This window comes from Camellia sinensis, chromosome 2 (assembly GCF_055761805.1).
Source record: "Camellia sinensis isolate YWXY chromosome 2, ASM5576180v1, whole genome shotgun sequence".
Classification (NCBI taxonomy): Eukaryota; Viridiplantae; Streptophyta; class Magnoliopsida; order Ericales; family Theaceae; genus Camellia; species Camellia sinensis.
This window is the reverse complement of record NC_138962.1, coordinates 219816873-219839356: the sequence shown is the minus strand read 5'-3', so window position 1 is coordinate 219839356 and position 22484 is coordinate 219816873. Positions and strand designations below refer to the sequence as shown.

At 34.8% G+C, this 22484-nt stretch overlaps 1 protein-coding gene and 1 pseudogene across 2 annotated transcripts; both read right to left on the bottom strand.

Annotated features, from left to right (window-relative positions):
* Positions 1 to 1611: 1611 nt before the first annotated feature.
* On the bottom strand, positions 1612 to 5369 carry LOC114257436 (uncharacterized). Its single transcript, XM_082913433.1, has 5 exons — positions 5315 to 5369; positions 5157 to 5273; positions 2301 to 2351; positions 2086 to 2201; positions 1612 to 1990 (listed from the first exon to the last, which is right to left on the bottom strand). Exons 1-5 carry the CDS (start codon positions 5367 to 5369, stop codon positions 1712 to 1714), a joined length of 618 nt encoding a protein of 205 aa, XP_082769559.1. The 3' UTR covers positions 1612 to 1711.
* Positions 5370 to 13934: 8565 nt separating this feature from the next.
* LOC114257321 (ferric reduction oxidase 2-like) lies at positions 13935 to 21734 on the bottom strand (annotated as a pseudogene). Its single transcript, XR_014362616.1, has 5 exons — positions 21270 to 21734; positions 17009 to 17248; positions 16016 to 16692; positions 15113 to 15133; positions 13935 to 14147 (listed from the first exon to the last, which is right to left on the bottom strand). The product of XR_014362616.1 is annotated as a ferric reduction oxidase 2-like (transcript).
* Positions 21735 to 22484: the final 750 nt, after the last annotated feature.

Genomic DNA, 22484 nt, shown 5'->3' with positions numbered 1-22484 from the left:
AAATTTGGTCGGCAAAATTCATTCGCAACCAATTTTTTTGGTTGCCAATTGAGGGTCGGCAAAAGTAATTGGCGACCAAAACTTTTGTTAGTCGGGAAAAAGTTAGATTTGCCGACTAAATTTTTGGCCGCTAAATATATCATTACCGCGACTAATTCATTTAGTCGCTAAAACACTTTGGTCGTGAAAAGTGATATTTTCCCGACCAAATATTTTTGTCGCCAAAAGCAAAAAATTGGCAACCAACTATTTTCGTCGCCAAAAGTTGAGGAATCGCCAACTAATAATTTAGTCGCCAAAAGGTAAGGAATTTCCAACCAATGATTTTAGTCGCAAAAGTGTAAAATTTGGCGACCAATTATTTAGTCGCCAAAACTTTTCTCAACCAAATATTTTGTCGCCAAAAGGCATTAAACAATCAATGACTAATTAGTTAGTTGCCAAATCTCTTTTTTTTTTTTTTTGAACAATCAATTTTTGTTTATAAACATTCAATTCAGTATTGAACAAAATTCATTCAACCCAACCTAAATATAACATTAAAATTCATCATATTTTCCTGCTCAATCCCAAACTTTACAATCATTCCATTCAAAACATTAATTGAGACAAGTTTTAAACATCTATCCATTGAAAACCATTAAGTAATTGAACAAAAATTAAAAGCAAAATCAATGAAGGAATCCAAAAAACAATCTAAAACAGGAAGAAATATATATGGTTTTGAAGCATCAGCCTTGTGCTTGATCGTTTTTGGAAGTCACCTACAAATAAAATAAGAAAAGTTAGAATCTAGAAAAACATCCAAAATGAAGTATTCTCATAAAAAAGAATTAACCATATGGCAAAAAAATTATATGATTACATTACAAACATTTGATGATGACTATACCACAATTAAGTATTGGCATACCTAAACAATGAGACAAAGCAGCTCAGCAAGTCTCGCCAAGGTAATCCTTCAGTAATACTTTGAGACAACAAGGATGTTCTGCAAGAAACAGTAATGTCTTGTAGATGAACCATTGCAGCATATAATTGAAATGTATAATTGAACATGAGTGAAAGATTGCATGTTCTATTACTCTTTGTCTCAAATCTTTAGCTGCTTTTGTTTCTCTCTCCTTTTGCTAAGCCCATTTACAACAAGAAATTATATGCTTCAAGTGTCCTTGATATCTTGTATTTACTTCAAATTTTTATTTTTTTTTAATTTTACTTTTCAAATATTTTTAATCCATTTCAAATACACTTGAGATTCTCAGTCTAACCACCAATATTTATATATACACACACCATAGATGCAACAAATACCTATAGATGCAAAGGTAAAGAGGAGCAATATGATTACCATAAATGGAAATGTTAAGGGAAGGGAATGACCTATTATGACATGGGATGTGGTAGAAAAAAAAGGATAAAAATTTAATTGAAGATATAGCCTTTGACAAAGCAAGACAGTGACAAAAGATTCATGTAGCTGACTCTACTTGATTGGAACACCAGGCTTAGTTTAGTTTTACACACCAAATTGATCCATTTAGAAAACTTATTCTGATATCTTCAGTTGTCAAATATGTCATTTTAAACCTGTCCATGATTTATACATTTGAATGGAGTAGTGCGGTCCAATTGATATGAACAATAAGTGCATTCAAATGCTAATGCAAAGTGTAACCATTCCACTGAGACACTGATCTGTTAATAGAGTTCAAATTAAAACAAAATTCAAAATCTGTTTCTGATAGATAAACAACGGAGACAATCTAACTTGATTATTTGAAGCCTGTTCATGTATCTGATGTGGCTGCATATTCAAATCCATCATATTTGTCTTCGTGTTGGCATGCCCATCGGCATTGGCATTCATAGCTGACTCTGGAACCTTGTGATTCTGCTGGTTCTCTCCCATCATCAATCCGAGTTGTTGATTCTTTCCCCTCCTGTTCTCAGTTGGATCCTCCATACGGCCAGGCTTATCCCCGGGAAACTAAAGATAAAACTGAGGGAAGAAAAAATTGTAAGAGTCTTTGCATAACATTCAGAAGAATAAATATGATCCAGGTCTATCCCACAGAAACAAACCTTAATTCTCTGCCTCAATACAAGATATCTTTCATGGGTTCTTTTACCTCCTACATGAGCAATCATATCGTACTGCAAACAAATGGAGCTTCCATCCACCTCATAGTAGAAGAAAGCTGCACATGCACAATTCAGAGAGAGAAACAAAAGTTTAAACCTTTTTGACCCTCTTACAAAAACAGAATGCATATTTGACATTATGAAAATCCGCATACCAGGTGCTTTTTCACATATGTCAGAGTCACCCCCAAACATAAACTTTGGTTCTATTTAAACAGATAACTAGACACCAACATTTGGGCAACAAACAAGAGAAAGCATCAATCAATTTCAATTTTTAACAATTGATGTACCATACCCACGATAAGTAATTGGAAGTTAATATTTTGCAATGAATAAACCAGTTGACTCAGTCAATTCCATATTCAGATACTATTTTCTTATTTACAATCAGTTTTAGGATCTTAAAAGCCCAACTCAAGTTCAACCAATGGTAGACAAATAAGAATTACATTGTTAGGGGAAAAGTATTGACCTAAAGGGAAGGGGCCAATTAACACAGAATCATATATAGTCATCCCATCAAGTAAACTATACACCAAAGTCAAATTAGGAAAAAAATATTTTGTAACAAAGTGTATGCAAGAAAATAGATAAATCCATTTGAAATAAATAAACCATAAAACTCAGAGAAAAATGGGGCCATTAAAGTTTCATGAAAACAATATCAATTCCTTGCCAAGCTCAACATCATCTTGGTAGCTGCTCTGCTTGCCTTGGCTACTCCCACAAATGACACAAATACTCTTGAACACACAAAGATATGTACACACATAGCTAATACACGCAAAATTAACTTAACAAGATATCATAACATTAAAAACAAAACTTAACTTACATCGCATGTGCCTGAAGAATCTTATGGTTAGGGTCTCTTTTTATATAAATTATTGCTTTATTACCAATCATGATGCTCCACATAACCATCTAATCATTATTTATGCACAACAAATGAAAGTGAATTTACATAAAAGAAAAAAGATTCATTGTAATTTCCATCAGCTAGGAATATGGCTATTCATGACATGAGTGATACTGAGCAGGAAAACAGAATTTACGTGTGGCTTCCTAATCAGCTCCATGTCATCAAGGTGGCCCCAAAGTGTATCACCTAGCATGAGCAGTGCACAAACTTTTTTTACTAAATAATTAGGCTTGTTGAGTTTATGAGCTCTTTCCTTCTAACATCTCAATAACTAAATTCTCAGGAAAAAAAATTAACTACACAAATACACAAATTCTCATAATCTACTTTAAAACCAAACACAACATTCAAGTGGATATGCACCAAATCAATTATGTGATGCAATATTGAAAATGAAAATTCTACAGGACTAGTTCCATTATTTGCTTTGATCATTAAATTAGGGAGGACACTTGTCCTAAATTTCCTTATTTTTCTCATTGAATATTGGGAACAATCTTGCACAAGGCTGAATGACTGCAAAACTAATTCAACTTGAGATTAAAACAGTTATTCTTATCTATTTAGGGCTATACAGAGTCCTTCATTTATGTCTGCTACAGGTGCATTTGGATGTAAAATGCCTAATGAATGAACAAATTCTCCTAACCCCATTGCATTTCACATCAAACAAATCAAATATCTGCATAAACAAAATCGAATCAAAAAATGGTTTTTTTGTGGATCAATAAGCACACAATCACATGAAATCAATTCTTAGAAGCCAAATCGTCTATATAACTTGTAAGGGTATATATAAAGTATAGTATAAAAAAAAAAAAAACATTTTTTACTTTTCAAATTCTTGACCAGGGAGATAAAGCGGTTGATGCATCACATGATAAGACCATAACACCAAAAGACATGATAACAAACTGTGAACATCACAAGAATCATGTAGTTTCAAATCTTATTTCAAACACAGCATTTAGATTCAATTTCCATGACACAACCAAAACACGCTATTCATACAATCCATTTGAAGCTAAATTTGATATCTAGTGCAAAATAAACCTTTCATGTGTATATAGTGACTGGAAAACACCTTGCCATCACTGATACTACAATTCTAAGGCCTAGTAAACATCTTTCTTCCCTATGATTGAAAATCCCTACATTACGAAGTCTTTGAATTTCACTAAGGGATTCAAAAGTCTGAGATTAATATCATCTGATTTCAGTTTCTATCATATGATTAAACTTCACAACCTATCATAAACATGTAACCCTAAAAGAAATACAAAAACTACAAAAGAGCAGTAACCAGCTTTATGATGGATATAACAGTTTCAGAGAACGTGCTTATAATGCATAACAACTTTTCACCTTGAACATGACACAGATACATATGCAGATTGGAAGTGCAACAAAAGGTAAGACTCTGCAAAATGATAAAAGCTGTGAGGCTAGGAAAGTATGAAGAAGGGAACTAGAAGCAAGAGAAAATCAAAAAAATTCAGCTACCTGACTGATATCATCATCACTGAAACATCTCATCTAACTTTTGCCTGTAGAGAGCCAAACTTTGCATTTTGGAAAAGGGCGAAAAAGATTAGTTGCCCAAATTATTAGTAATAGAGAAGAAACGAAAGATGTATAGCACTCTCTCTCTCTCTCTCTCTCTCTTGTCCTTTTCAGTTGCACATAATTTGAAGTTTATCATTTGATGGAACTAGAAGTTCAACTACCTAAACCCCCCCCTCTCCAAAAAAAAAGGCAACATTGTTAAGAATAAATATTCATTACTTCGTGCCTAAGCCTTCCTTTTTTAACTAAAGAATGTGTGCCAGGTTCCAGCCAGCACATCAGAAAATAGTTGGATTCTCAGAGAAAGGCCATTTGATGAGGCAAATTTAGGCCCCTTTAATCTAATGTATATTGACATTTTCACAACCAGAAAACAAGGTAAAGAGTTTCTATCAACTTCACTCAATAATTGAGAAGCACATCTTCCACTACATGTCTATAAATATTCAAAGTCACTGCTGCATTGCTATTTCTCCATGAAGATTCTCTACCAACAAATGGTTTTTTTTTTATACTATACCTCCATTTAACCAGATAACAAGAGGCTTGGAAGCCGAATTTGATTCAGCTTCAAGAACCAGAGCTTTCTGTTTCTTGGCATCAACGGCCACATACCCAGAAAATTGCTGGTAACTGACTGCAGAGTCACACAGTTGAAGCACATCTTAGATAAATAACCATCTATCAATTGCAGAGTCACAGAGTTGAAGCACAATTCAATAGTCATCCCCATTTATACTCATAACTTTCAACTGATTAGGGAAAAATAACAACTTGCAGTACTAAGTGAAAATCAATTGAAAGTATCTTCCAAATATAGCCCACAAAGCTTGATTATTCATAAATTGAAACCCTATGCTAGTCAGCTCTTCATTTTGACTGATTAGAAGAGGATTTAAGTGTTTTGGATCTGAGATCATTTGCATTGAGTTAGAGAGCCATGAATGAGAGTGCAAGGCTGTTCAAAAAAAAAAATAAAAATAAATAAATAAATAAAAGAATGAGAGCGCAGGGAAGATGGATTTGTCTCTGGCCATAGTGGAGACGAACCGAATGGCCATAGGGTTTAAGATCTGTTCGGATTATAAAACTACATCATTGTTGTTCCAAGGATACACAGTCACATAGAGATATAGAGGAACCATTTCAACCCAGACAATAGAGAAACCGACTAGAATGAGAGAGTCGGAAGAAGAGTCAAAAGAAGCGTACCGTCTCGCCGCTGAACTAGTCTCGCCGCTGATTGAAACCCTTCCCCTTCAACCCCAGTCTCTCTTCAAACCCTCTATCTTCTCTCTCTCAAATTAAGGTTTGCTCACTGTTTTGAAACAGTGTTGTGAAATTAAGGCTCTACAAACCTGAAAGGAAATGAAAAAAAATGGGGGGGAAAAGGCAGAGGGAAAAAAGGGGGGAAATCAAGTTTGGGCGGGCAGTCCTATGAGTCAGTGAAAATGGGGGGAAAATTAGTTTTATTTTTATTTTAATGATTTTTTTTTATTTGATAGAAGTAGGGCTAATATTTTAATGAAAAATATTTTTAGTTAAAATAAAGTTAATTTTTTATGGCCGATGAAAAATATTTTTTGTGACCCATTTTTTTTTTTTGTTACTAAAAATCAAGAGCTAATTTTTTGTGGTAGAGGAGAAGGAGCGACAGTAGTGGTGAAGGTGGTGGATAAGAGGTGAGGTGGTGGTGGTGGTGGTGGTGATGGCGAAGGAGATTAGTGGTGAAGTTGTGGTAATGGTAGAGGAGATGGAGTGGCAGTGGTGGAGGAAAGGTAATAGTAGTAGTAGTAGTAGTGGTGGTGGTGGTAGCAGTAGTGGTAGTGGTAGTGGTAGTGGTAGTGGAGTGATAACGATGGTGGTAGCAATGGTAGTCGTAGAGATGGAGTGGCAATAGTGGTAATAATGGTGGTAGTGGAATGACATTTGCAGTAGTGGTGAAGGTGGTAGAGGAGATGGGTGGTGAGAGAGATGAGTGAGAGACAGATAGAGAAGAGAGATAGAGAGAGAGACAGACAGACAGAGTGATGAGCGAGAGAGAGAGAGAGAGAGACAAAATGGTCGCTAAAAGTGCATTTTCTTGTAGTGGAAAGCTCGGTAAATAGAGAAGAGGAGAGGGAGAGAGTGAGCAAGATGAACACAATGGGGGAGAGAGACAGACAGACATTGAGAGAGAAAGAAAGAGAGAAGAGTGATGAGTAAGAGAGAGACAGACAGACACAGAGAGAGAAAGAGAGAGAGAAGAGTGATGAGTGAGAGAGAGAGAAAGATATATAAATATATATATATATATATATATAGACAGAGAGAGATAGAGAGACAGACAGACAGATAGAAAAAGAGAGAGAAACAAGAGATGTACGAGAGATAGACAAAGAGAGAGAGAGAGAGAAAGAGAGAGAAAAAGAGAGCAAAAGGAGATGATCGAGAGAAAGACATAGAAAAAAAGAGAGATAGAGAGAGAAGAAAGATGAGCGAGAGAGACAAAGATAGAGAGAAGAGAGATGAGCGAGAGAGATAGAGAGAGATAGAGAGAAGAGAGATGAGCAAGAGACAAATAGAGAAAGAGACAGAGACAAAGACAAAGACAGATAGACAGACAAACAGACAGAGAAGAGTGATGAGTGAGAGAGAGAAAGAGAAGAGAGAGAGAGAGTGAGAGATAGAAAAAGAGACAGAGAGAGAAGAGAGATGAACGAGAGAGACAGAGAGAGAGATAGAGAGAAGAGAGATGAGCAAGAGAGACAGAGAGAGAAGAGATATGAGAGATAGAGAGAAGAGAGATGAGCGAGAGAGATAGAAATAGAGGGATATTTATACCTCAAATTGTTTTTAGGGAGAGTTGAAGATGTTCTAGAAAATGGAGATGGTGAAGGCCCTAGTGGGTGAGACATTATAGAACAAAATTACTTTAGTCAAAGAGAAAACAAAGACAGAGAGAGTCACAGAGTGAGAGAGACAGATATTAGGGAAAGAGAGGTAGAGAGAGGAATAGAGAGAAGGCAAAATAGGGAGGACATACTGGGGTAATGCTCCAATAGTGGATCGACGGTGGTGCTCGATGGCAGTGATGCTTCTTACTCAACGGCGATGGAAACAAAGCGACAGACATTCAATATCAAGAGGAGGGCAATTAGTGTGAGAGAGAAAAAGAAAGAGATAGAGAGAGAGAAAGAGAGTAATGGAATGAGAGAGACAGAGGCGTGAGAGAATCGGAAGAGGGCAGATGCGAGAGAGAGAGTCACAGAGTGAGAGAGAGAGACGTGTTTAAGCCCTAACTCATTTTAGTGTGTTTGAAATCCCTCCAGAGTTCCTCACCAAATTAATTTAAAAATCCCTCCAAAATGATAATAAATAAAAAATAAAATAATAATAATAATAAAAATAAAAATAAAATTAAACATGAACTCAAATTGGGCAGTATGTGTTCCCACAAAAAAAATTGAGTTTTATTGCCGACTAAATGTGTTTTAGTCACAAAAAATGTATATTTGCCGACCAAATGAGGTAGTTACCAAATATTAAAAATAAAACTATACTAGATATTTGGCGACTAAATTTCTTTTAGTCGGCAAAAGTTGGTATATGACGACTAAAATTTATTTAGTTGTCGAAAATAAATTTTTGGCGACCAAACTTTTAGCCGCCAAAAATAAAAGTAAATTTTTGTTTTCCATTCATCGACTAAATAAATTTAGTAGCCAAAAGTAACTATACAACAACTAAAATATTTGTTAGTCACTGAAAATAAATTTTTGGCAACCAAACTTCTGGTCGCCAAAGATAAAAAGTAAATTTTCATTTTTCATTTAGCGACTCAATTATTTTAGTTGCCAAAACTATCTATACAGCGACTACAATATTTTTTAGTCGCAGAAATTAAATTTTTGCCGACCAAACTTTTGGTCGCCAAAGATAAGAAATAAATATTTTTTTTCTTTCAGTGACTAAATTATTTTAGTTGCCAAAACTATCTATACAGCGACTAAAATATTTTTTAGTCGCTGAAATTACATTTTTGCCGACCAAAATTTTGGTCGCCCAAGATAAAAAGTAAATTTTTATTTTTCTTTCAGTAACTAAATTATTTTAGTTGCTAAAACTATCTATATAGCGACCAAAATATTTTTTAGTCACTGAAATTAAATTTTTGCCGATCAAACGTTTGGTCGCAAAAGATAAAAAATAAATTTTTATTTTTCATTCAGCGACTAAATTATTTTAGTTGCCAAAACTATTTATATAGCGACTAAAAAATCGCTGAAATTACATTTTTGCTGACCAAACTTTTGGTCGCCAAAGATAAAAAGTAAATTTTTATTTTTCTTTCAGCGACTAAATTATTTTTTTTCCCAAAACTATCTATACAGCGACTAAAATATTTTTTAGCAGCTGAAATTAAATTTTTGCCCACCAAAATTTTGGTCGCCAAAGATAAAAAACAAATTTTTATTTTTCTTTCAGCGACTAAATTATTTTAGTTGCCAAAACTATATATACAGCGACCAAAATATTTTTTAGTCGCTGAAATTAAATTTTTGCCGACCAAAATTTTGGTCGCCAAAGATAAAAAATAAATTTTTATTTTTCATTCAGCGACTAAATTATTTTAGTTGCCAAAACAATCTATACAGCGACTAAAATATTTTTTAGTCGTTGAAATTACATTTTTGCCGACCAAAATTTTGGTCGCCAAAGATAAAAAGTGAATTTTTATTTTTCATTCAGTGACTAAATTATTTTAGTTGGCAAAACTATCTATACAACGACTAAAATATTTTTTAGTCGTTGAAATTAAATTTTTGCCGACCAAACTTTTGGTCGCCAAAGATAAAAAATAAATTTTTATTTGTCATTCAGCGACTAAATTATTTTGGTTGCCAAAACTATCTATACAGCGACTAAAATATTTTTTAGTTGCTGAAATTAAATTTTTGCCGACCAAACTTTTGGTCGCCAAAGATAAACAATAAATTTTTATTTTTCATTCAGCGACTAAATTATTTTAGTTGCCAAAACTATCTATACAGTGACTAAAATATTTTTTAGTCGCTGAAATTACATTTTTGCCGACCAAAATTTTGGTCGCCAAAGATAAAAAGTAAGTTTTTATTTTTCTTTTAGCGACTAAATTATTTTAGTTGCCAAAACTATCTATACAGCGACTAAAATATTTTTTTAGTCGCCAAAAATTAATATACCCCGAATAAAAAATTTAGTAGCTAAATATTGTACTTTTACCAACTAACATAATTTTTGGTCGCCAATTTCACAACTTTTGGCAACCAAAATATTTTTAGTCGGCAAAAGTGGTCGCCAAAACTGTATTTTCTTGTAGTGAATACCATAAAAAACTTTAAATAAAATCTATGTTTTATACCCAAAACTCCAACATAATAATACTACTACAAGTTGTGTAATAACCCGACCCTCATATATGCTTTCTGATTTATTTTTAGTCCTTATTTTATGTTTTAAATGTTTACTGTGAAATTCCATGAGAAATTAAGATTAAGTAAGTGAAATCCATGTTTAAGGATGTTTATCTGTTCTTTAAGGAACGTATCTGTTACACCTTAAATTTTTGACTTAGAAATTGGAAGCCTTAACGGCTTAATTATCTGAAATTGATTATATATCTGTGATCAGCATAATTTTTACGTAATATTAAGTATGTTTGCGAAATTTCAATTTCGGAACGATTAAACATTGGAATTTTGTCTTATATGCCCTTATATATATATATATATATATATATCAAAGTCTAAGTTCCTTTAAGCTTGAGCAAAAATAATTTGACAATCTCCTGGAGAGGAAAAAACAAACGAAAGAAGAGGGAAAAAGGGAGAAACAAGGGCAAGGCTCAACAAGGAAGGGGAATTGAGATTAAATTAAGAGGATCCTTGCAATTTTTAAAGTTCAAGGTATGTTAAATTGGTTGTATACAAGAATTCTTCTTTCAATTGTGTAGAAGGGTTTGTTATGATTCATGTTTGATGATTAAGGGCTGTCATGAAGAATTGTTCATAATTTATGTTTGATTGAAGAGAACACTCATCAATTGGTTGCTTTGATATGCAAATTATACCTCACTCTTTGTTTCTTATGTCAAATCCATGAAAATATATTTATGTAGTGTATGATGTTTAATAAACATGAGGAACATGCATTAAAGATGGAAGTTAGAAGGATTGTAACTTGATAGAGCTTCTAATCATGTGTATTTGTGATACTTAAGTTCCAAACCATGATATGGTGATGTTGGGTTAATGTATTGCATTAATTTCCCCTTGTCTTGCATGAATAATGGAGTGGTGTTGCAGAATTTCTGGTTGAACTTCGAAACTGTTAGGTTTTATTTCTTGGCAATCCCGTTTGACAAAACTCCTTTGAGTTGTAATTTTATTCGCATTTTTATTTCAGTGAGGCTATGAGTTGTTAGATGCGAATCCAACCCGAAACAAGCATTTCAGAGAAGTTTGTGTTGATAAAGCTTTCAAGATTGCCACTTCGCTGATTATGACGGGGATCGAGCTGCCCGGTCAGCTCGCGGGGGTCCAGGGGGCAGCGCCCCTTGGCGGGTCCGGGGCAGCGCCACGGCGGGGTTGAGGGGCAGCGCCCCCGAAGCAAAATGCAAAAATGCATTCAAAGTTGCCTGTTCGATCATGTTTTATTTTTCCAGATTTTCCAGTTTTGGCCTGTCCGCTCGAGCGGAGGAACAGGCGCTCGAGCGGGGATTGGAAGCTCTCAGCATCTCTGCAGTCGCCTGTAAAATTACTGGAAGGTGTGATTTTACGCTCGAGCGGATTCTCCTACGCTCGAGCGCATCTCAGTTTGTTCGCACGCAGTTTTTGGTCAGTCCGCTCGAGCGGGCTGTGTTGAGCTCGAGCGGAGATCGCGGGACAGATTCTATAAATTCGCGTATTGGGTCAGATTTTGAGGATAACTTCTCCAGATCTTCTTTTTGGTTTCTAGGGTTTATATCTGGGGATACTTTGGGAGTTTTCTTTGATGTTTTTATTGAGTATTCAACTCATGATCTAAAGAGAGTACATCAAAGGTTTGTTTGTTATACACAAAAGAGAGAGTTATTCTTCAGTTGTGGATTCTGAAGAATTCGAGCCTGAAGCTTTGGTGGAATCCGGAGTGGCTCATCAGAAAGACAATTCCGTGGTGAAGATGGGGTTGGAAGAGGCACATAGAGGTTGGTTCAATTAGGCGTTGTGGATTCGCTAGGTAATTGAGAGTATACCTGTGTAATTCCTTTAATTCTTCTTAGTGGATTGTTCTTGTGGCTGTTGCCCGTGGTTTTTTGATCACAGTTGGAGGTGTCCAATTGTGGTTTTTTCCACGTTAAATCGCTGTGTCTCTTTGTCTTGATTGTTTGATTGTTTGATTGGGATTGTTATATTCTGCTTAAAATTGATACATAATCACAAATCAACATCTAGGGGATTTCTAGATTTTTCAGAAACTGTCCAAAACAGGGGCACGGCCGCTCGAGCGGAGGTTCGGGCGCTCGAGCGAAAAGGAAGAAAATTTATATGTTCTGTTTTACGTGCTGGACCCTCAGTTATTTTTAGATTATGTTTTTGATGATCTTAGATGGTTATAAATTCACTTGAAGCGTAACGAATGAGGAACTAATTTACCAAGGGAAAAGAAGAACTAATATGCAAGTTTTGATTGTGTACAGGACACACTCTAGGAGGAAGTAGCATGTCGTCTCAACACCACAGTGAGTAGTAGTACCATTATATGCTTCATATGTATAGCTCATGATTGTCATTAGCATCTTGCTCATACATGACATGTGATTATGTTCATGTTTTAATGTGTGTATATAAAGAAATGGGGAAGATGAAGTATTTTCATTCTCTAAGATTATGGGCCTTTGGCCATATTGTATAAGTAGCTATGTTATGAAACAAAGTGCTACACGGGACTAAGTGCTACATTGTGAGTCACCGCTAGAACCCGTGTGAGACACCTCTTGAGTTCATGCAAGAATTTACAAGGGCTTAATGCCAATTTACAAGGGCTTAGTGCCAATTTACAAGGGCTTAATGCCAATCTACAAGGGCTTAGTGCCAATTTACAAGGGCTTAATGCCAAATGATTCAAGGGCTCCGTGCCAATTTATCCAAGGGCCTTGCGCCACTAAGTTAATGGGCTTCATGCCACCATGTTAAGGGTTTGTGCCACATTATGTAAGGGCTTTAAGCCAAAACGTTATGTTTGAACTAATATGTTCCATGATAAGATCTAAGACTATTATGAATAAGTATAGACTCAGACTCGTTAGGTGAATGCTGCATTAGTATACGAAAGTACATATTTGAAGCTTTGGATACCAGGTTGGAATTTTACTTGGCATTGTAGAATTTCAGAATTTGCATGGTCCGCTCGAGCGTGAAATTCAACCTCTCAGCAGTTTTTCAGAAATTTCGTTGTCCGCTCGAGCGTGGGAATTCCCGCTCGAGCGTAAAAATCGACCGCCCAGTATTTTTGTTAAGTTGTATAGTCCGCTCGAGCAGCCAAAGTGGCGCTCGAGCGGGGACACATTTTCAGGGAAATTTGGAAAAGTTGCATTTAATTTATATGTCTATCCTCATCTATTTCCAAGGCATGTTAGACACAATATATGGTTCAATAAGTGTTGAGAAGTTACGAAACTACATGTATTCTTTTACTACGGTTCAAGTTAAGCATCACTTTGTTACGTATTACTATTCACTGAGCTTGGCTCACCCTTTGTCATGTCTGTGTCTGTAGGTAACCAACTAGGAGGTCAGCCCTAACCCGAAACGTCTGTTTCTTTTGTCAACCTGTATGAGCCCGAGCACTAAACGAGAGCACTTATTTTGTGAAGTCTTACTGTATTTTGCTTACTCATTTAAGGTTGATTGTACATGGCACTAATGTTTTTGTATATGCCTTACCATAAGGTTGGGACTGTGTATGTATGTGTATATAACTGACACTAGAGGTATCATTTTGGCCTGTAACTAATTGTCATAGTGTTCATGATGCATGTGATCCTGGCATATTAGAAGTAGCTCAATGGAGATTCTTATTATTTTGAGTTCTAGTGCTTCCGTTAAGGCCCCTTATACTACGTACAATAGTGTATTTATCCGTTTCCGTTTAGGTCATGCCCAAACTCTTAGGGGCGGGTTTAGGGGCGTGACAAGTTGCTTGAAAAACAATATGCAAAAACATAATATATAAAGGAGAAACAAATATTGAATGTAAAAATCATTTTATAAGAACTTTAATTAAAGATAGATCTCAACTCAACAATACATTACACTTTATATCATTTTTGAAGATTCACTTTCTAAGCCCCATTCATCTTTGTATTGGATGTGTGAATCACCAGCTAAAACTAATGGACTCAAAATGCAAGTTGTGTGCCAACCCAGATGAACAAATGGCTGTAACCTCATGTTCTTAGGCCCACAAACAAGAACTCCAACAGTTGACTCCTTGCGCTCTAACAAAATTCCTGCAATACCCACCTCATTTAATTTGTAAGATTGCAAATGAATTGAACTGAGCTAAATAATGGAGTGAATTCAAATTGAGTCTTGAGATTGGCTCAAATATAGAATTGTATATTAAATGAGCTCAAGCGAAAAATATTCGAATTTAGGTTCGAACTCGGCTTGTATACATAATTAAACTAGATTATCTTCTATCCAAATTTAGACTCAACAGTGTTGTTTGTGTCTATGGACCCACTATGATTCCCACTTTGATGATCTGATATATTTATTTTAAATGTATTTAGGCATATATTATCCATAAAAAAAAAAAAATCAATTTGATAATCATATTCAAATGATTTTACAATATTTGTCTTTAAAAAAATGTGGAGTAATATAATTTTAAAATTATATCGTCATTTTTTTTTAAAACATTATAAAATAATATGGGTATAATTATCAAATTCATCTGATTTTTTTCTTCATGAATGATCAACACACCTAAACCAACAAAACAAATAAATCTGATCATCAAAACAAAACTCTTCATGGGCCTCACGGACCATGCAATACTATCCGGTCTATATTGTAGAGAGGGCGACAAGCCCCTTCCTTAAACTACTAGTTTGAATTAGTTATGGAATGGTACTCTGGAGAAGAAGAATTCTAGGAACCATAAAAATAAGGGGAAATCACTACTTAGTAAGGACAGAAAAAAAATTATTTCAAATTCATGTCAAAGTTTATATTTTTAATTATTAATATATATAATATTTATTATTTATTTGTAATTAATTTTGATTGACACTATGGTGTAGTTTTCCCTAAAAATATCTTATAAAACTATCATGAAAGTAAAATATATAGTATAAATTTAACATTAAACTGTCCTGGGTCATAAATAAAATGAATTTTATCCACATGTTTAAATTTTAAATATTTTTTCTTCATATGTAGCAAGTGCTCTAGAGAAAGCTTTACTTACTCTTTAGGTCAGGCCAAGGTTCTGAAAAGCGGTTGTAGTCGCTGTAACGGTGGCGGTGATGCGGTTGCGGTTGCGGGTGCGGGGTGTAAAGGCCGTAGTGTAACGGTTGCGGTAACCGAAACCGTGAATTTTTTTATTTTTCGCACAATTTGAAAAAACTTACCGATACGCATATTTTTTTTTCCATGATCATATTTATGGGTTAAAAATAAATATTGATAAATTTTTGTAAATTTTTAAGTATGATCCAATATATTTCATATTTTTAAATCACTATAAACTGAGTTTTTTACATTTTATTTTAATAATTAATGACTTTATATTATACAAAAAATCAACCACTAACTATTATATATAAGATAAATAATGATAAAAGTAAGAGAATAAATAAGAGCCTAAATATGTATATATATATATATATATATACATATTTTAACCAAGTCAAATAAATAATGATCACACTTATTATTATTATTATTTTCAAACAATATATAGATAGACACACAAACAAAATGGTTTAGTGATAGCAGCTGAATAGAATAGCGTAAGTTTTACAGTTTCAACAAATCAATAACATGTTCTTCATCTTCCCTCTTCTCTCTCTCTATCTCTTGCTCCTCCATTTTCTCTCTTTATCTTCCCTCTTCTCTCTATCTCTTTTTCTCCATTTTCAATTTTTTTTGTGTGTTTTTTCGAAAGAAACAGTTTGAAACCGTTACGTAACGGTGCGTAACAGGCCGTTACGGCTGTTATAGCACCGTTACGACTGCTATGGCAGCCGCTACGGCCGACATACTTGTGAATCTCAATCACATTGCAAAAGCGGCCGTAACGGGTGGCGATTCCAAAACTGTTACGTAACGGTTGCGGCTGCTTTTTTAAACCTTGGGTCAGGCATTCCACCATAATGCACATTGTTAGGTTTGCCAATAGACAGGTGAGGTAGGCTTTCCAATTCCCTATCATCACTAAACCTAGTTAGCTTTCCACCTTCCATTTCCTGAACCTGTTTTGTTGCTTCCATGGCTATCTGTTTCTTGCTCCAAACAAAACCTATACAACCTGTCACGGCAATGGCTATGCATACAAGCAACCTATCCAACATAGCTAGCGAAGTGTGCGAGTAAACCCTATTCGTGTTGTGATCGACAGGGTAAATATAGAACCGGGTAAGAATCCCCAAGGAAGAGAAGGAAGACGATGAAAGATGATGACACAATTGCACCGAGCCAGAGCCAACCATTGGGGTCTAAAGTGGGAGACAAGGGTGCATCCGAGGGATTAGGCTTGAACCGGATGGTTCGGAGGGGCTTTTGTTCGTTCTCTGATATGGTTGTTTTTCTCTTGTTATGTAGGCCTCAATGTGGAGTTCGAAGTTGAGAAGTTCAGATGGGGTTTTGGAATGTGGAAAGAGAAGGTCTAGCATGGCGAGGTCGGATGAAAATTTGAATGCACTGATGAGAAGAATTTGTGGAGTGGTGGTGGATTTTAGGTTTGAGGTTGTGAAGACGATGTTGCGCGTGATGGAGATGAATGGAGCAATGCCACTGCCTCCACTAACCATCACAGGCATGTCATGCCTGCAATCACAATTTGTATATATACCAAGTCACCAATGCACACCATAGAAGTAAGGGCCAATTGTTTTGGTTCATTTGATCTCCAACACTATAATTATGTTCAGTTTGGACTTTAAAGTACTAGATGTGTGTTAAAATGGTTCAGATGGGTGACTTTGGCAATATTCATTATCAAAATTAATAGAGTGAGATCTTTCCCAATCTGACACAGTAAAATGTTAGGTACTGAAATGACACAAAATGCAACCGTTAGACACCAAAAATGCAACTAATTATAGGAGAAACACACCCATATATATTCACATTTTGCACATACCTAAGAAAATCAGTTGGAATAGGTCCATAAGGTCCTTCAATGGACATGCCAAGTCGATCCACCGGAGATGGTGAAGAAAGCATCTGATAGAGCTTCTCAGTCCAACTTCATTTTTTATGATGATGCTTAGCTCGTCCAGTTCGAGATTACTACTTGAGCTAATGGTGAAAGGGTGCCATTGTAGTCTTGAAACGGAGGGCACATTTATGAAGATAATGCTTGTTGGAGTGTAACTCAAAGCTGCACAAGATGAAAATAAAATAAAATCCTACTAAAGAGGTGCTTCAAATTGTCAGAATATTGATCCAAAAAAAAAAAAAAATGTCGGAATATGTTTTTTGAATTTTTTTAAAGTAAGAACAAACTTGCAAAAAAAAAAAAAAAAATGAAAATAAACAAAACTCATCGTTTGTATACATTTCTTTTCCTTTTTTTTTTGAGGAAAAAATATATTAGTTTCTATTTTCTCATAAATAAAAAAATCAAAAAATATATTTTGAAAACAAAACCAAAGTGAATACTTGCATTCATCTTGATGGATTATAAACCAGTGGTGTAATTAGAATTTTCATTTAATGGAGTCGTTTAACAACACATCATTTAGTGGAGTAGATTTTAGTTTACAAAATGTATTAAAATTTTGACATAATATACTATAATATTATATATTTCCTTTGACATGGATAAAAGTAATTCAAATTTATTAAATTGTATGTAAAAATAAAACACAGAAACATAATACTATAGAGAAAGATAGTTCAAAGTGTGCGCTAAGCAAACATTAAAACTAACCCAATGAGGGTCAAGATTGGTCCACCCACGGCAGTGCACAAAATGTTGGCCAGTAGCCTCTAGGGGTGAGCATGGTCCGGATTGGATCGGATTGGGATAAAACCAGGACCAATCCGTTATTTACGGTTCCTGAAAAATTGGAACCAATCCAATCCGTTTAAATCATGGAACCAATCCGAACCAATCCATTTAAATACGGATTGGATCGGTTTAGGACCACGGATTCACATAATTAAATAACAAAAATATATATATATAACACTTGAATTTCATAAAAATATAAACATAACGTTATATTAGTTCCATAATAGCAATATGTTTTTTCTATAATAACGACATACTGTTCTATAATTTAAACAACCATAAGAAAACTGGTTTCACCATAAGTATTTAGACCATTGCAAATTAAAACTTAAAACTAACAAACAAAAGTAATAAAAGAAGATATTATACGGTTTTAGGTTTGAGTTTAGATTTTATATAGAATAAGAGAAGATACTATGGGGGAGGTTGTATAATAAAAATATAGACTATTTGTATACAGTCCGGATCGGTTCCAATCCGGAAACGTGGGATTCAATCCGGAACCAATCCGTGAACTACGGATTTTTAATTCTTCAATCCAAAACCGAACCGCGGATTCAAAAAACCAATCCAAACCTATCGGATTGGACTGGACTGGATCGGATTACAAATTTCACGGATTCCTTGCTCAGTCCTAGTAGCCTCACCGCCCAAGGCCAAGGTTAAGAGCTTAAAACAAGTTAATAAAAATTGTCCATATGTCATGTCTATATATAAAAAGAATTGACATTTTAAAGGTTCTTTTCTTTTCTTTCTTTCTTTCTTTCTTTTTTTATTTTTATTTTTATTTTTTTTTAAAGATTAAATTGTCCAAAAATAATTATGAAAAATAGTCAGTGAAAACAATGTCATCATATGGCAGTACACAATGTTGTCTACTAGTGCTATCACTTGGGGGCCATTTGGGAAGCAAATAAAAAGTTAAAAGCCAGCTTTTAACTCATTTTGGGTCACATCACTTCTCATATTTTTTATACAAAAAAGTTAAAAAAAAATCTAAAAAAACTAAAATGTCAGCTTTTAAAGCTCTTTTTTAGTTCAAATTGTCCAAAATAATCATAAGAAAAGAAAAGTGAAAACAAAACCAGGACGCACAATCATTGACCATTAGATTCATTTTGTAAAACTGTAACGCCCTCAAATTAAACCCATAATGTACATAACATTAACATGCATTATTAAAAGAAAACGAATCTTTTGAATTATTCATCAGAGTACTTTTATTAAAAGTCATTACATGGAACATCAAAATAAATGCCCTAAGAGCTTACATCTTTCCAAGCTAACACTTGGACACAAAAGAATGAGTATTAACCCATTTACAAGTTAAGCCCTTGGCTTGAATGTTTACATGTAATCTTATTTAAAATAAATAACTAAAGACAAGTCTTCAAAATCCGCATCCTTCCAAACGAAGTCCTGGGAGGTTGCTTATCACCTGAACCTGAAAATGATGTTCCCATAAAGGGTGAGCCACAGCCCAGTAGAAATATACTAAACCACATATAAGCAATGAATAAAGCAATAGTATTTGACAGATGGTTAACCAAGATAATCAACCACTTCATTTTACAGTCTCATGACACTATTGTCTAAGATACAATTTACTCTCAAATTTTATCAACATGGCTCAGAACCTGGCCAACCTACAACAGTGAATTACATATACCATATTCACATCCTTCCAATATCAACAAACAAATGAGACTCAAGCTCAATTCACAACACTTCATACTTCCAGATTGATACACATTTTAGTGCTGTATCAATAAAAACACTTCAATATAATAAGCACACATAAAAGTGATGCTAATGGAGTCCATCCCCTATCTCCTCCCAAACAAAATCCGGTTTAGAGGTCCATCCCCTATCTTCCCCTAAACCGTGGAGTACATCCCCTATCTCCTCCCACACAAAACAATGTATGCAAATGCAATGCTCAATCAATACACGTATTTTCTGTATCAATGCAATAGTCAAAGTTAATGACTTAACCAATGTGATTAGTTTCAGTTATTCCTAATCCACATGCAATGTCTACAACAATCACGACTATCCTCCACCGATAGCCCAAAACAGTTATTTCTAAACAGGAAATAGATGTATCAACTAACATAATTCCAACATTTTCATAGGTGAGTGATTAAACTAACCAACTACACCATTTACTCAATAATTTCTCCAATACAATGAATTTAGCCATATTCCCCAATTCCCTTAAATTAATTATACAAATTAATTTTAATATTACAACCAGAGTTTTCCCAAAAATTACCAAAGTAACCCAACACATCAGAATACCAAAACTTAGAGCAAAACCTATAAAATGGAGTAGGAAATCCCTACCTTGAAGAAAACAACCCAAAAGGAGAAGACAGAGATGATACCCCAAACACCAAAGTGCTCCAAATCGCCAACTATTCAGATTAAATGGAAGCCCTCAACTCACTCTATCTTTTTAATGAAGGATCTAGGGTAGAAACACTCCCTAAATGGATCAAATCTAAGAGAGAAGGTGAGTAGAGAGAAAGAGAAGTCGGACCTAGGGTTTGGAATCAAAATGAGATGAAAAAGACTGATCAAATCCCGCTGCTGTGTATATAAACTGGACAAGCTCGCTCGAGCGAAGACTTGGTCGCTCGAGCGATCAGACACAGAGAAACCACGCTCGAGCCAAGGAATCCTTGCTCGAGCCAACAACCCAAAAGCTCGCTCGAGCGAAAGAAAGCTCGATCGAGCGAAGAACTCAAACCCTCAGGTCTGTAACCAGACACACGCTCGAGCGAAGGAACTATAGCTCGAGCGAAGGATGAACTAACTCGCTCGAGCGAAGAAAAACTCGCTCGAGCCAAGAATGCAAAGCTACAGGTCCATACTGGACGCCAACTCTCGCTCGAGCTACCAAACCCTGGCTCGAGCGAGTAACCAAAAACAACATCTCGCTCGAGCGACAAACTCCTCGCTCGAGCGAATATCTAAAATTCTGGACAGCAACACTTGATTCCTAACCCAACCAACCTGCAACAAACCTGCCCAACACATCCTATAATTCCAAATGAGAAAATAAGGGACAACAACAACCATCATACAATGACAGAATCTACGTAACCTATGTCCGGACACAATAGTCAAATGGGAAAAGACCGGGGTCGCTATAAAAACTCCTCGTACCATTATTTATAATTTTCCTTTCTTCAAATTTTAATGGTGTAGTCATCTAACATCATGCACATACATATAGCCCCGCCCTTGTTATAAACTTCATCTAGGATGAATTCAATATTGTTAGAATTGCACTTTATGTACAGTAATAACGTGTCTACTAATATGCATATCAACGATCATAAAAAGAGGGCATCAAATGAAGTATAGTTTATAGCTTTACCTCGACTCTTGGAAAAGTTGAGCTCCACAGTTTCACACGACATGACCCCAGCAGAAACTAAATGAACGCCTTGTCGTGATTGTAAGAATCTCAAGACCCAATCGACCATGAAGAGATAGAAACCGGGAAGAATGGTGAAGGAATAAGAGAAGCCGAGATGGAAAATGTAGAAAATCATGAAGAGAATGTACAAGTGATGAGTGTAAAAGAAGAGTTCAAACATTTTTTGCCTCATCCGAGTGTAGGTTGTTACCCACAAGAACAAACAAAATAGCAAAGATAGTTCTCCAGCTACATTTGATACCCTAATGGTACTCCACTTGAGCATCTGCATTGCATCAAGAAAAGAAAAGAAAAGAAAAGAATTTAATTTTCAATACAAGATTAAGATTGTTCTAAGATGAAATTTCAAAATTACATAGATGAATAGGACAACTTTGAGAGGACTTGAATTCTCTCTTTCATTTTTTTTCCTGCAATAATCCTGTTATGATTTTCTGTTGCAAATAATATAATACAATCATTCAATTTTTAAATTTTGAACTATAAGGGTGAAAGTAGTGTATGAGACTCATTAAAAGTCGGGCTCACTTACCTTGAAAGAAAAAAAACAAAAAAAACCCTTGTACCTAAAAAGAACTAAAAAGAAAGTTGGGCCCAATTCACTTTATTGTATGCAATTCAAGGTTTTTTAATGTTATGCGTCACTCACCCAACCAACTGGGTGCTAATAATATTCTATTTCAAAATTCAAAGTTTATGCCAATATGTTTGCATAACATGGATTTTGAAAGAAGTGAAAATATAATTTTAGTCTTTATAAATTCACTATTTGGATATAGTTGAATTGAGAATGTGATTTTTGATTTTTGAATTCAGCTTAACTCAATTTTCTAGATTAACAAAAATCTAAAAAATATATTTTTTTGTTGAATAAAATTCTTGAATTATTCAAACACAAGAGTGAAATTACGTACATATGGTATTATTGAGAATGAGATTTCTAAGAATGTGATACTCATTTTTGGTTCCAAACATAGACAATGCTATGCAAAATGAATATTTTTAGAAAAATTTCATACATAATAGTGTGTCATTTTATATAATCTATGAATTTGTTTTTATAAAAGTTATGTTTGTATAAATGCCACCATTTAGTTTATAGTAAAGTTACGTTCATAAATAAATAACAAGAAAAATGTATAAAAAAATAAT